Source organism: Felis catus, chromosome F1 (genome assembly GCF_018350175.1).
Source record: "Felis catus isolate Fca126 chromosome F1, F.catus_Fca126_mat1.0, whole genome shotgun sequence".
NCBI lineage: Eukaryota > Metazoa > Chordata > Mammalia > Carnivora > Felidae > Felis > Felis catus.
Window position 1 is genome coordinate 43,303,511 of NC_058384.1, and position 12,881 is coordinate 43,316,391.

The window sequence follows — 12,881 nt, forward strand, 5'->3', positions numbered from 1 at the left end:
GACCTGAGCCAAAGTCGGACAGTTAACTGACTGAGCCACCCAGGTGTCACTCTAACCATTTTTAAGAAGCAGATTGTCCTGGCGCCTGGGAAGAGGGAGATGGCATCCCCCCAGAAGCTTATACTCCCTGGGAGCTGTGAAATGAAGAGCCCACACTTGGCAGCCTGCTGACAAGTTTCCCTCTGGGCAAAACTGCTCCTGAGGCTGTGACCCTGCGGAGGGAAGGGACAGGCAGCAGGCAGCTAAAGCTGTAATTTATGGGATACAGAGATGGAAGCAGTTCCTCCAAGGAGGCCAACCCCAAGCTTCACAGAGGGCTTAGCTTCTGTCATTTGGGAGCCAGCCTCCCACACCTAGTAATCATCAAGAATGAGTCCATGGTGGGAATGAGTCAAAAGGACACAGGAACCAGCTCAAAGGGAAGGGGGGAGGGGGCGGGGTTCACTGACCAAATCAGGGTCAATTAGGCATAAAAAATCTCTTAAATGATATGAGATCATAGTCTATTGAAAAAAAAATTGCCAAGTCCAAGTCCACACTGATATAAACAGCTAAGCAAAAAAAGAAAAGGAAAACTCTCCCTTACTACAAGAATACCAACTACAGAATACAGAAGGGATGATGGCCAGAAGGGATGATGGCTGTGAAAACCACACACACACACACACACACACACACACACACACACACCCGCACCAAGGCAGGAGGGAGCTGTCAGTGCATGCTGAGGTCCGGTGGAGGGAGGTGTTTTCAGAAACAAGATTCTCAGCGAAATCTTAGAACACCTCCCTCCCGCAAAAGACTAACCAACTGCAAAGGGGAAAGAAAAATGGAGACTTTAAGGTGGAAAGACCCAGAGGACACCAACGTGACCAGTGACCAAGCTTAACATCTCCAGATATGGGGGGCTGACATCAGGTACCCCTGACGCGATGCACATTCCATCGTTTCCACGCCCCGTCCTGCTAAAAGCTCAGGACCAGAGTCTAGTCATGAGGACAAAACAGTTCCTGGTTGAGGGTCATCCTATAGAATCTAAAACCTGCTCTTTAAACCTGTCGAAGACATAAATGCCAAGGAAAGGTCGAGGAACTGTTCCACGTTGAGGGAGTCTCAAGGGACATGACAACTAATGCAACACGTGTTCCCAGATAGGATCCTGAATCAGAAACAAAAAGCGCGGTTCTTGGGACAGTTGGCAAACCGCGGGTGAGGTCTGAGCGCTGGATGGTAGCACCGAGTCAGTTAACTTCCTGACTTGAGGAGTTACACGCTAAGCACGTCCTTGGCTGGGAGAACGGCACACTGGAGTGTTAGAGGAGAGAAAACAACCTGTCTACAGTTTGCTTTCAAAAGGTTCAGACAAAGAGTAGATACAATAGAGAAAGAGAGTGAGGGAGAAAGAGAACATGAGCAAACACAAAAGCAATACTTTAACAACTGGGGAATCTGCACAAAGTGGGCACAAGAAGCTCTTTGTACTGTTCCGGCAACATTTATGTAAATTTAAAATTATTTCAAAGTAATTTTGTTTAAATGGGCCAGAAGGATACCTAGCGAACTGTATCCAGCTCTGGATCTCACAGGAAGGAGATGGAGAGACAGAATTTTACCAGAAAAACAACAACAACAACAGCAACAACAACAACCACCCAATAGGCAACACACACACACACACACACACACACACACACACACACATCAAATACAGTAATAACAGAATTGAAGCAGTAACAGCTTTTTCACTATCCCTTACTTTTGCCCTGAGTCAGGGGAGTTCAAGGCATTAATCTAAGTAAGCTGTGCAGGATCAGATTTAGAACCGAAATCCTTAAGACTGAGCAGTACCGACAAAGACGCTCCAGGATAGGACACACCTCTGAAAGTTACGGGTAACCATCCAGTTCACTGAACAAGAGCCGCACAAAGAGGCATGACCTTGCACTGCCTGCAGGGGTCCCTTCTGATTGCTCGGCAGTAGGGACCACCTCTCCACCTCTTCTGGAGTACAGGTGTCCTTCTTCTGTAACCACTTGTGTCCCACAAACTCTCTTCCAAGTTGGAGCGACAGAACCACTCCATTTCTGCCCACGGGACGAGAGGCAGCCGAGCAGGCCAGTTTCTCAATCAGGAGAGACTGAGATCCCCCAGTGGGGTGTTGTATGCTGAAAGAATAAGAATGTCTTCTCTCCTCCTGGCCGGTCTCCCTCCCCACACATTCCTCCTCACCCCTGCATATCTCCAAAATATTAAAAGTTAAGGCTAGGGTATGCTGTACAGAATATTCTTTTTTTTTTTTTTTTTTGAGACAGGGAGAGACAGAACATGAATGGGGTAGGGTCAGAGAGAGGGAGACACAGAATCTGAAACAGGCTCCAGGCTCTGAGCTGTCAGCACAGAGCCCGACACGGGGCTTGAACTCACTGACCATGAGATCATGACCTGAGCCGAAGTCGGCCGCTTAACCCACTGAGCCACCCAGGCACCCCCAGAATATTCTTTAAAAAATCAACTCCATATTGGTTCAGATACTGTCCCTCTAATTTAAATGAAGAGTGAGCTTTTATTCAAATTAGTCTTGAATCTGGCTGCATTTATGACAGGGCCTTAGTCTTTGCTCTGGAAAGTCTGGCTTGATTTAAAAAAAAAAAAACAAAAAAAAACCCCTGGGAAATGTAATTCTCTCCCCATATATAGAATGGAAAGGGTAAAAAACACTAAGCTATAAAATATGTCCAGCATAAATAAGGCACTAAAGTTCTTAATCTGATGAAGCTGAAGTTGGACTGTTTTGTTCTTTTTCTTTACATTTGAATAAAGAAAAGGGATAAAAGCACCTTTAAAAAAGAAGTGAGGGGCACCTGGGTGGCTCAGTCAGTTGAGCGTCCAACTTTGGCTCGGGTCATGATTTCATGGTTCGCGAGTTCCAGCCCTGCATCCGGCTCTGTGCTGTCAGAGCCAGCTTTGGATCCTCTATCCCCCCTCCTCGCTCTGTGCCCCTCCCCAGCTTGCGCTCTCTCTCTCAAAAAGTAAGTAAAACATTAAAAAATAAAAAGAGGTGGGGCACCTGGGTGGCTCATTCGGTTAAGCGTCCAACTTCAGCTCAGGTCATGATCTCGCGGTTGGTGAGTTCGAGCCCTGCATCGGGCTGTGTGCTGACAGCTCAGAGCCTGGAGCCTGCTTCGGATTCTGTGTCTCCCCCTCTCTCTGCCCCTCCCCTGCTCACGTTCTGTCTCTCTCTCTCTCAAAAATAAATTTAAAAATTGGGATGAGCACCAGGTGTCATATGGAAACCAATCTGACAATAAATTTCATAAATTAAAATAAATAAATAAATAAGTCAAAAAATAAATAAATAAAGAATAATAAAGCAAGTGTGTTTTGTGTGTGTGTGTGTTTAATCAAAAGCTGTTACGGGTACATAACCTATCATCATTCCTCAGGACAGCTTTGAGGCATGACTAGTTAGACAAGTGAAAAGCAAAACAATCCTCAAGTCCTATTTCCCATCTTCCTGCCCAGCGAACACCACCCCAGGGAACGGAAGCACGTTACAAAGCCCAACTCCAAAGAGTGTTGTGGTCTAAAGCTTCCCACAGCGCATGGCACAAGGCCGGGGAGTCCGTCCAAACCATTCACGCCACCTGCTAAAGAGGACACAAAAAGGCACCACACGTGATGGGCACTTCAGCCAGGGGCCCACAGGCCATACTAATGAGTCCCCATGCTCTGACCAACTTTCCTTCAGAGAGTCTGGGTTTGGACTTGGGAGTACCATCTAGAAGGGGACTTTCCCAGAGAGGCTGACTGATGGCTCTAAGCAAGGGGCACATATCTCCACCGCCGCTACATCGATTCTCCTTTTGGCAAAGAATTGAATCAATTTTCAAGCATCGGGTGGCCTATACTTAGACTAGAAATCCTTCAGGGGACTCCGGTCAGACCTCTGAGAGAATCCAGAAAGAAAAACTGCATCTTCCACACGGACTCACCCTCTGTACCCTTGCTAGCAATAACACCATCAGACTCCCTGGACCACAGAAGAAGCAGAAGCCTTCATCTTTAGAGATGAACTATTCTCCTACGAGACGTTAAGGAGCAAATTGCCCTTAGGTCTTGACACACGTGGAGAGAACCTCATGCACCCACGTACCTCGTATTCTTCACGCTGGCTTCCCTCTGAGGAAGTCTGAGAAAAGATACGAAGGCAAAAGATGCTCTAACGATAACTTTTGCCAATGCACTGTTTTTTGTTGTTGTTGTTGTTTTAAGTAGGCTTCATGCCCAGCGCAGAGCCTAATGTGGAGCTTGAACTCACGACCCTGAGATCAAGACCTGAGCTGGGATCAAAAGTCAGACGCTCAACCGACTGAGCCACCCAGGCGCCCCGATGCATTCCGCTTTTGAGCCACACAAACAACACAATTATAATTCCTCCATCAAAGGCAGGTCGGGGCTAATTATCCTGAACTCTGTCAGAATTAGCAAAGCATCTCAACTCCTTTTTCTGTCAATGTCGTTTAATCTTACAACTTCCCATACGCCTTAGCCCAAGCCCTCCCAGACAGCTAATAGTTAAGTAGGTAACCAATTTGTAGAAAATCCTCTGGAGGGAACGCGAGGAAACACTAATCCCTCCTTGCATAACGTCAACTTGAAACAGCATCAATTAGTGGGTCTGTGGTTCACCATTGTGTGCCCTGTGCCCAGTACTGAGTCAGGCGTTAATAAAGATTTGTTGAGTGAATGAATATTGAGGATCTACTTCCCTTATCGTGGTGAAGCTCTGGCGTACTGGGACTGTATGCAACTCCATCTTTGGGGCATGAAAATCATTTGAGTATCAGCACAGAATGCAACCTAGCCTCATCAGTCATGTCTCAAACGCATCATTGTTCTTTTCTAGGGGCCCAGCTAGTAAAATGTGGGCAAATCTACAAAAATCCCTGTCTTTCATGGGGGGTGGGCAGGGGGTGGGAAATGCCCTTCTGAAGTGGAAAAAGCAGCATTCCAATATCTACCATCCGGGGAAATAATTTAACAGGTATTTATTTGCCTGTTATATATAAAGCATCATGGCGGGCTTTGCAGGGGGTGCAAACATGAATCAAACACAGTCTTTACCCCCCAATCTAGTAAACGGGATAAAACAAAGACACCTGTAGCAATCCCAGAAGCAAACAGAACATGTTCTGTATGTCCAGAGCCTACAGGAATTGAGCGACAGGTACAAGGGGAAATTCATATTCCCCTTTACTTCGACAACATGTGTTTTGAGGTTTTATTTTCAAAAGATTGTTTTTGAGAAGTACATTTAATGCAGGAAGTGAGACAGAGAATAAAAGCATTAAGAAAGAGGAGGTGCTGGGAAAGCAGACAGAGCAAAACAAAATTTAAAGACCAGAATGGATTTTTTTTTTAATTTTTTTTTTCAACGTTTATTTATTTTTGGGACAGAGAGAGACAGAGCATGAACAGGGGAGGGGCAGAGAGACAGGGAGACACAGAATCGGAAACAGGCTCCAGGCTCTGAGCCATCAGCCCAGAGCCCGACGCGGGGCTCGAACTCACGGACCGCGAGATTGTGACCTGGCTGAAGTCGGACGCTTAACCGACTGCGCCACCCAGGCGCCCCGAGAATGGATTTTTGTTTAAATCCATGCTTTCTTTAAAAACCACTTGCAGGGCGCTTGGGTGGCTCACTCAGTTGGGTGTCCGACTGGTCCGACAGGTCACGATCTCAAGGTTCACGAGTTGGAGCCCCGCATCGCACTCTGTGCTGACAGCTCAGAGCCTGGAGCCTGCTTCGGATTCTGTGTCTCCCTCTCTCTCTGCACCAGCAACCCCCCCCCCCCCACCCGCCTTGCTCATGCACGCTCTCTCTCTCAAAAATACATAAACATTAAAAAACCACTTGCAAGGCTGAAGAGCTAAGTATACTGAAATCAGTAATGACAGTTAAGACTAAACTACACATATTGCAAATCGTGAAGGTAATCATGTCTTTTCTTTTAAAGGCAGGCAGAATTATCCAACCCTTTCTAATAGTGAGCTGCCCTGTGCCATGGGAAACAGATTACCCTAGGAAAGGAAGCTTAGGAAGGAAAGGCTGTAAAGGGAAAAGGTGCAAAGAGTTACTGCGTTTGGGAGAAGCCACTTCTTCCCAGGCTCCCCCCAGGGAACCGGAGGCAGCAAAATCAGCAGACTGGAGCCTGGGACCCTAAATGTCAGGGACTGGAAACTGGAATATGAGGCTAGAGGAGGTAGGGTCACATTACACTCAATTCAATCAGATAAAGTCTCCCACTGAAGTCAATTATAGCTCCATGGCAAGCTACGGAGCCTGGGTTATGACTCATGTAGAACAAAATCTCTCCACTGCCAAGGTGCATTTTATATTCTCACGGGCAGGTCGGAAGAGTAAGGGACGAGTCACAGAAGCAGAACTGACTGGGAGTGTGGGTAGAGACGCGGGGTTGAATCCGGCTCCAGCTCAAACTACATACGTACACACAAACAGCCGTGTAGATTTAACACGAACCATATGACTGCGCTAAGTGCTTTAGAGTATTTATCTCTAGTTGTCACAACAACTTTGGGAGGTAGACATTACCACTTCCATTTTATGTATGTATGTATTTGTATGAATTCACCCCTTTAGAGGGTATAATTCAGTATTTTTAGCATATTCACAAAGCTGTGCACCCATCACCACTATCTAGTTGCAGAACATTTTCATTCTTCAAAAAGAAATCCCATACCCGTTAGCAGTCACTCAATCCTCCTCTCTCCTCACCCACTGGCAATCACACTATACTTCCCATCTTCAACGTTTATTTATTTTTGGGACAGAGAGAGACAGAGCATGAACGGGGAAGGGGCAGAGAGAGAGGGAGACACAGAATCGGAAACAGGCTCCAGGCTCTGAGCCATCAGCCCAGAGCCTGACGCGGGGCTCGAACTCACGGACCGTGAGATCGTGACCTGGCTGAAGTCGGACGCTTAACCGACTGCGCCACCCAGGCGCCTATACTTCCCATCTTTACAGACTGGCCTGTTCTGGGCATTTCCCATAGATGGACTCATACAATAGACAGCATTTTATATCACTACCATTTTACATATGAAGAAACCAAGACTCAAAGCCCAAGTCGCACAGTGAATCGGAGGCTGAACTACAATAGGAAACCAGGTCTGATGGAAATGCTTGTACCTGCTTTTCGACCACGATGTGATGCCTCCATATAGGAAGAAACTTGTGAGAGAAAGTGAAAGTTTTCATTACACTTGGGCTAATAAAAGTAATAAGTAAGAACCACAATTACAACACCATGTCTGCTGAGGATGTACTGAAAAGCTGAGGCAGCTCTTCTAAAACAGACCAGGGAAAACTACTGGAAAGCACACCCCTGCCCCCGTCTCTCACTGTTTCACCCCACAACCCGACTCCTCCCCGCCGCTCAGCCCCACGAAGGAGGCAGCCACATGAAACTAGGCTATAAGGAATCTCCTCTCGCCCAATTTTCTGTCTCTTTCCCAGATGTCACTCTGCCACTTGAACTTTATTACCTATACCAACTTCTGTCTAAGGAGTCCAAGAAAAATGTCTATTTCAAATAAATACGCTAGTGCTTTTCCTCTTCTTCTAAATACTGGCAGCCAGTTTATACGAGGTGTGAAAAAAAGAGGGAGAAGAATGTTGAAGAAACTAAGCTGTTTGCTAACCAAAGGCAAAGAGCTATAAAAAATCTAAGAACTGTGGGGCGCCTGGGTGGCTCAGCCAGTTAAGCGTCCGACTTCAGCTCAGGTCACGATCTTGTGGTTCATGGGTTCGAGGCCCGTATCAGGCTCCGTGCTGACAGCCCAGAGCCTGGAGCCTGCTTCGGATTCTGCGACTCCCTCTCTCTCTGCTCCTCTCCCGCTTGTGCTCTCTCTCTCTCGAGAATGAATAAACGTTAAAAAAAAATTTTTTTTTTATATCTAAGAATTGTAACTCACATAAAATGCCTATAATCCAGCCATACCTTACCTTTGCGCCATTTTTCTGCTTTGGGCGTCGCATATGTATATGGTTGAAGACAGGCTGTACCTTTCTAGAGGACTGACTTCAGGACTCCTAGTCCTTTTCATCCCTCATCCAGCACAAACAAATAATAGGTGCACCGTAATGATAATAATTACAATTCTTTTTTTCTTTCTCAGGAGAGAAGTATAGGAGGGAAAGACTGATTCCCACTAACCTCAGGCCAATGCCAATATCTTTATCTGATTCTTTGTTCCCCAGGTACTTAAATGTTTATTGAATAATAACTGAATAATATCACTGTGGAACACATACACAGCAAGGTGCCAGGCACTGTTCTAAACACAACTATTAACATATATTAACTCCCAACAAGCCTAGAGGTAAGTACTAAATGTTTATTGAATAATAACAGCTAATACTTACACAACACCTTACAAGGCACCGTTCTGAACACGTGCATTAACTCCCAACAACCCTAGAGGCGAGCACCGCTGTTGTAACCAGCGGCTCCCACAACGAGGAAACTGACACAGCACAGCGGTGATGCGGAAGCAGGACGGGAGGAATGCGGCACAGAAGAGGGCATTCCAACCAGACACATTTGAGTCATTCCAATTTCTTAAAATCCATACCTCTATGATATGTTGCAACAGCAAAGCACTCTTTGGATCACAAAACACGAAAAATTTCCCCCTGCTACTTTGTGACACTCCATTCTGCCTTTTATCAAAGAAGTTCTCAAAGCCTTCATGTGGTTACTTCTAAAGCCTCTGACAGAGGAAAGTCAACAGATAAAAGGACTCTCATCCCCTAGACTTAAGTGAAAAGAAGGCCAATGATTTGGGCAGCAGGGGAGGAATGGAATCAAAGAAATTTCACTTGCAATTCTGTTTGCTCTGTATGGGCCAAGCTATTCCTATTTTAAGAGTTCAGTCCCACCTACGTTTTAGCTTCTGAAATATCATGTCCATTACATAACCCTCTAACCTGCCACCCCCCAATAAATACAAAACTGTCAAAATTAATAAGAAAGCAGTATTTTGGCATTCTTCCCATCTCCTCTGTGATTTAAAAGTGAAATAATAAAAATTTAGAGTTACTGGATGATCTTCAGTTGCTCAAATACAACACTACATCCAAACTAAAAGCACACTTCCACTCTGAAATGATGATTAAAACCTTCCAGAGGTTTGTTAAGTTACAAATTGAGTGTTCCTTTCGCTCATGTGTGGAAGAAACAAACAAACAAAAAATAAGCAAAAAAAAAAAAAAAAAAAGAGAGAGAGAGAGAGAGAGAGAGAGAACTGGTGGTTGCCAGAGGGGAGGTGGGTGGAGGGATGGGTGAAATAAAGTAAATTAAAAAAAAATGTGCAGTGTTCCTTCTCTTGATATTCCAAGTTCCTATTCAGAAACCAACATTCACAAAAGAAAGTTGAGACAGTCTCTGAGTGGACTTGACCTTGTAACGATAGCCCGTAAAAGGAGGACACGAGAGCTAGTTGTCTTTTTAAGGAGTAAGGTTTTAAGTCTACTTTCTAACACAATTACCTAAACAACTGGGAAAATGGCCATTCCCAAAATATACAGAGTTAGGCGCCGCCTCATTGATCTCCCCTGATGCTCATTTTCACCTCCAACGATAAAACTCTCCATAGGGATGGGAATGGGAGCACTTTCTGGAACAAAACCAAACTGTTCCCAGTCCAGTCATCTGCACCCTACCCTGGTTTTTGTTTCAGATGAATAGACTCCAGAGGGTGAAGAGAGTTAAATACAATATGCAAAGGGGCGCCTGGGTGGTTCAGTCGGTTGAGCCACTGACTTTGGCTCAGGTCACAATCTCACAGTTTGTGAGTTCAAGCCCCGCCTCGGGCTCTGTGCTGACAGCTCGGAGCCTGGAGCCTGCTTCGGATTCTGTGTCTCCCTCTCTCTCTGCCCCTCCCCTGTTCGTGTTCTGTCTCTCTCTGTCTCAGAAATAAATAAACATTAAAAATTTTTCGAAAAAAATACGGTACGCAAAGAGTAGTTCGTGGTGCGGTCAACTAGAAAAGCCAGTGAGGCAAAATTCAAAGGGTACGTTTGTCTTTCTTAACTTGGCTTTTTAAAGAATAAAAACAAGAGCCTGTCAAGGTGCCTTGAAAACCTCCATCTCTCTGCGATGAGTCGACTCCCTGAATCTACTCCCTGATGGTTTTTTTTCTCTCCTTCGGCAGTGATTCTAAAATAAACAATTGTTATCAAATAACAGCGACAGAGGACTCTTTTAGGTAAGCTCTAAGAAAAACCTGGGAGCAGGAAAGCTACTGGAAAGCACTGCTATGGGAGCGGGTTAAAGTACACATTCTGAGGATCATCTCTGAAAACATTAGCCCTTCTTGCCAATTTTCTGACAGCCTCTATAGGTCCATTTTCAGAACGGCAAATCTCTGGGCTGACGATGTCAAACCACCACTCCGGAAAAGCTACCGTGCTTTCCTCCCCGTTGTATTACTTCCAAGCTCACTAAGTGGAAGAATATTATTTAGGACCAGGTCAGATTCTGATTATCTTACTTTCTTTCATCGCCATTTCTGGAGTCTCAGACAACTGGAGGATATGAAACATGGCAACTTCGGAAACACAGAACCCAAGCCACAAACTCTGAAGAGCTCAACAATTCATTCTGGTCTGAGCCTCATGTTCAAATTCGCTATTAGCATCTACATTTGTGCTTCCACAGGTGTGTCTGTAGACCACTTGCAACAGAATGCCGGCAGCGTTTTATGTTTAGATTCTCAGGACCCACCCACGAGACCGTCCCCATCTGTGGGGTAGAGCATGAGACATTTTTAAGGCTAATTTGGTTTGAGTGCACACTTAAGTTTGAGAATCACTAAATTAAACCCACTGTCTTACTTGCTGTGCTGTCCCCAGGGTACCTGTCCACATGGGATGCCAGTCCCTTCTCCCTTCCCACCTATTTCCTAATTAGACGCGCCACTTAACAAACCCTCCGGATCGCCACCAAAAAGCAGTTGAAGAGGAAGCAAGAAATTGGGAAAGATCAAAGGCCCTGCACGATTTTAAGTGCTTTAGGGACTCTAGCACATCCCAGGGAGAATCAAGTCACGAAGTCTCAGGACCCAACAACAACCCCATCTCTCCCCAACTTCTTCGACATAAGCACGAGCAACCCCTCAGGCACCCTGGCACGTCAGATAGGGATTTCCTTTAGCGACCCCAGCCCCATTTACAGTACACTCCTTACTTCTTCACAGTTTTCGTGCAAAAGCATTTCACGTAAGCACACACACATACACCACATACACATACACAATCCACTACAGTTCCCTGGACTCCTCGGGCTCCTGGGGCACCCTGCCTGCTGCCCTTCCTCCGGGCGTCCTCCTCCATCCCTAGGCGGGTCTCCGACCTCAGCCGCCCACCCCCTCCCACCCCCACTCCCCGCCCCTGCGCACGGCCGGTTGTGCCGGAGCGCCCTCCTGGCACTCTCGCCGGCCTCCGAGCGCCCCTCGCCCACCCCCGCCCCGGGGGATGCCCGCCCACGGCCTCGCGGATCCGGCCGGCCCAGGCCCGGAGACCCGGCCACGCCGCCCCTCTCCCACTTTGCGCCCCTTCCCGGCTTGTTTTGCAGGGACAGGGGTGCGGTCCGCCCTGCGACTTGCTCCTCCAGCCCTGCCTCCGCCGCGGCTGCCCTCCTTACCCGCCTGCAGCCCGGTCTCGGCGACGTCGCCGGCAGGGCCGCGCTCGGCCCCGCCGTCGTCGCCCGTGGGGGAGGAGGGACAACTGTGGTTGTGGGAGCACTTGATGTCGCGGAAGAACTTCTGGGTTTCGCGCAGGTTCTGCCGCAGCCGGCCCAGGTAGCGGCGGTAGCGGCCGAAGCCCCGGCACAGCTCGCGGATCATTCCGCCGCCGCCCGGGCCGGGACCCGAGACGGGCTCGCTCGCCCACGGCACCCCGTCGCCCTCCATCGCCCCGGCCCGTTCTGTCCTGGCAGCTCGGTCCCCGGCCCGCTGGCCCCGCTTCCCTCCTCCCCGCCCCCCAGTGCTTCGGGGAGGAGGAATCCACCCCCTGACGCCCCCGCCTGCAGTCGGCCGGGCTTCCGACCTCCGTCACCGCCGTTGAAAACAAACCAACCCGCAGTGCGCCGCCAACGGAACCTTTATCTCCACTCTCCAGCAGAGTGAGGGAAGGATCACTGGAGCGCGCAGGCCCTGCGCGGGATCTCCTGGGATTTGTAGTCTGGGCGGGGGCGGGCTCCGAAACCTGGAGACCGTGGACGCGGCTGACTGCCGGTGGAACCTCGCCCGTTTTTGTGCGCACACGCTCTCCTCGTTTCAAAACGTGTTCCCGCGCCCTGCATAGAGAGGAGAGAGAGGAGGCTGCAGAATCCCGCGTCAGCAGAAGTGGGGTGTCTTCGTGAAATCAGAGCAAAACATTTCAATGGCAGAGAGAAGGAAGGAAACAAGACTGAGGCCAACGATGTCTCCATGGCTACCCTAAACGGTTCTCGCTTTCCGGATACAGTAGATAGTGGAGAATCGACTGAAAATACCCTAAAAATAGGGAAACCGTTCTTGTTTATATTGCGCCCTCTTTCTCTCCAGGTGTGGAAAAGGGGGATGTGAAAAGGTCGTTAAAGAGCTTTAAACCGAAGTCCATTGGTTTCTGGAAGTAAAGGGACTGGGCTGGGTTAGGGGAAGTTGAGGTTTGCAGTTCCAAACCAGTTCTGATTATCTTAACTTGGCTTCTGCTAATAGAGACTTTTATTGCCACAGACTGCCACAGAGCCCTGGACACAATTACAGAGGAGACAAAACTTCACAATCACCTCCTTTTCACCTCCTGCTTTCTC

At 47.7% G+C, this 12,881-nt stretch overlaps 1 protein-coding gene across 4 annotated transcripts in view; it reads right to left on the reverse strand.

Annotated features, from left to right (window-relative positions):
* The window catches only part of DSTYK (dual serine/threonine and tyrosine protein kinase), a 50,039-nt gene extending 37,904 nt beyond the window's left edge, over positions 1–12,135 (reverse strand). For 3 of the 4 annotated variants that reach the window (XM_045049020.1, XM_045049021.1, XM_045049022.1), the window contains exon 1: positions 11,730–12,135. In XM_045049020.1, the coding sequence (XP_044904955.1) occupies positions 11,730–11,997 (268 nt within the window). In that variant the 5' untranslated portion in view covers positions 11,998–12,135. The remainder of the gene's footprint in view (positions 1–11,729) is intronic. The other variant, XM_003999411.6, reaches the window with a different exon arrangement.
* Positions 12,136–12,881: the final 746 nt, after the last annotated feature.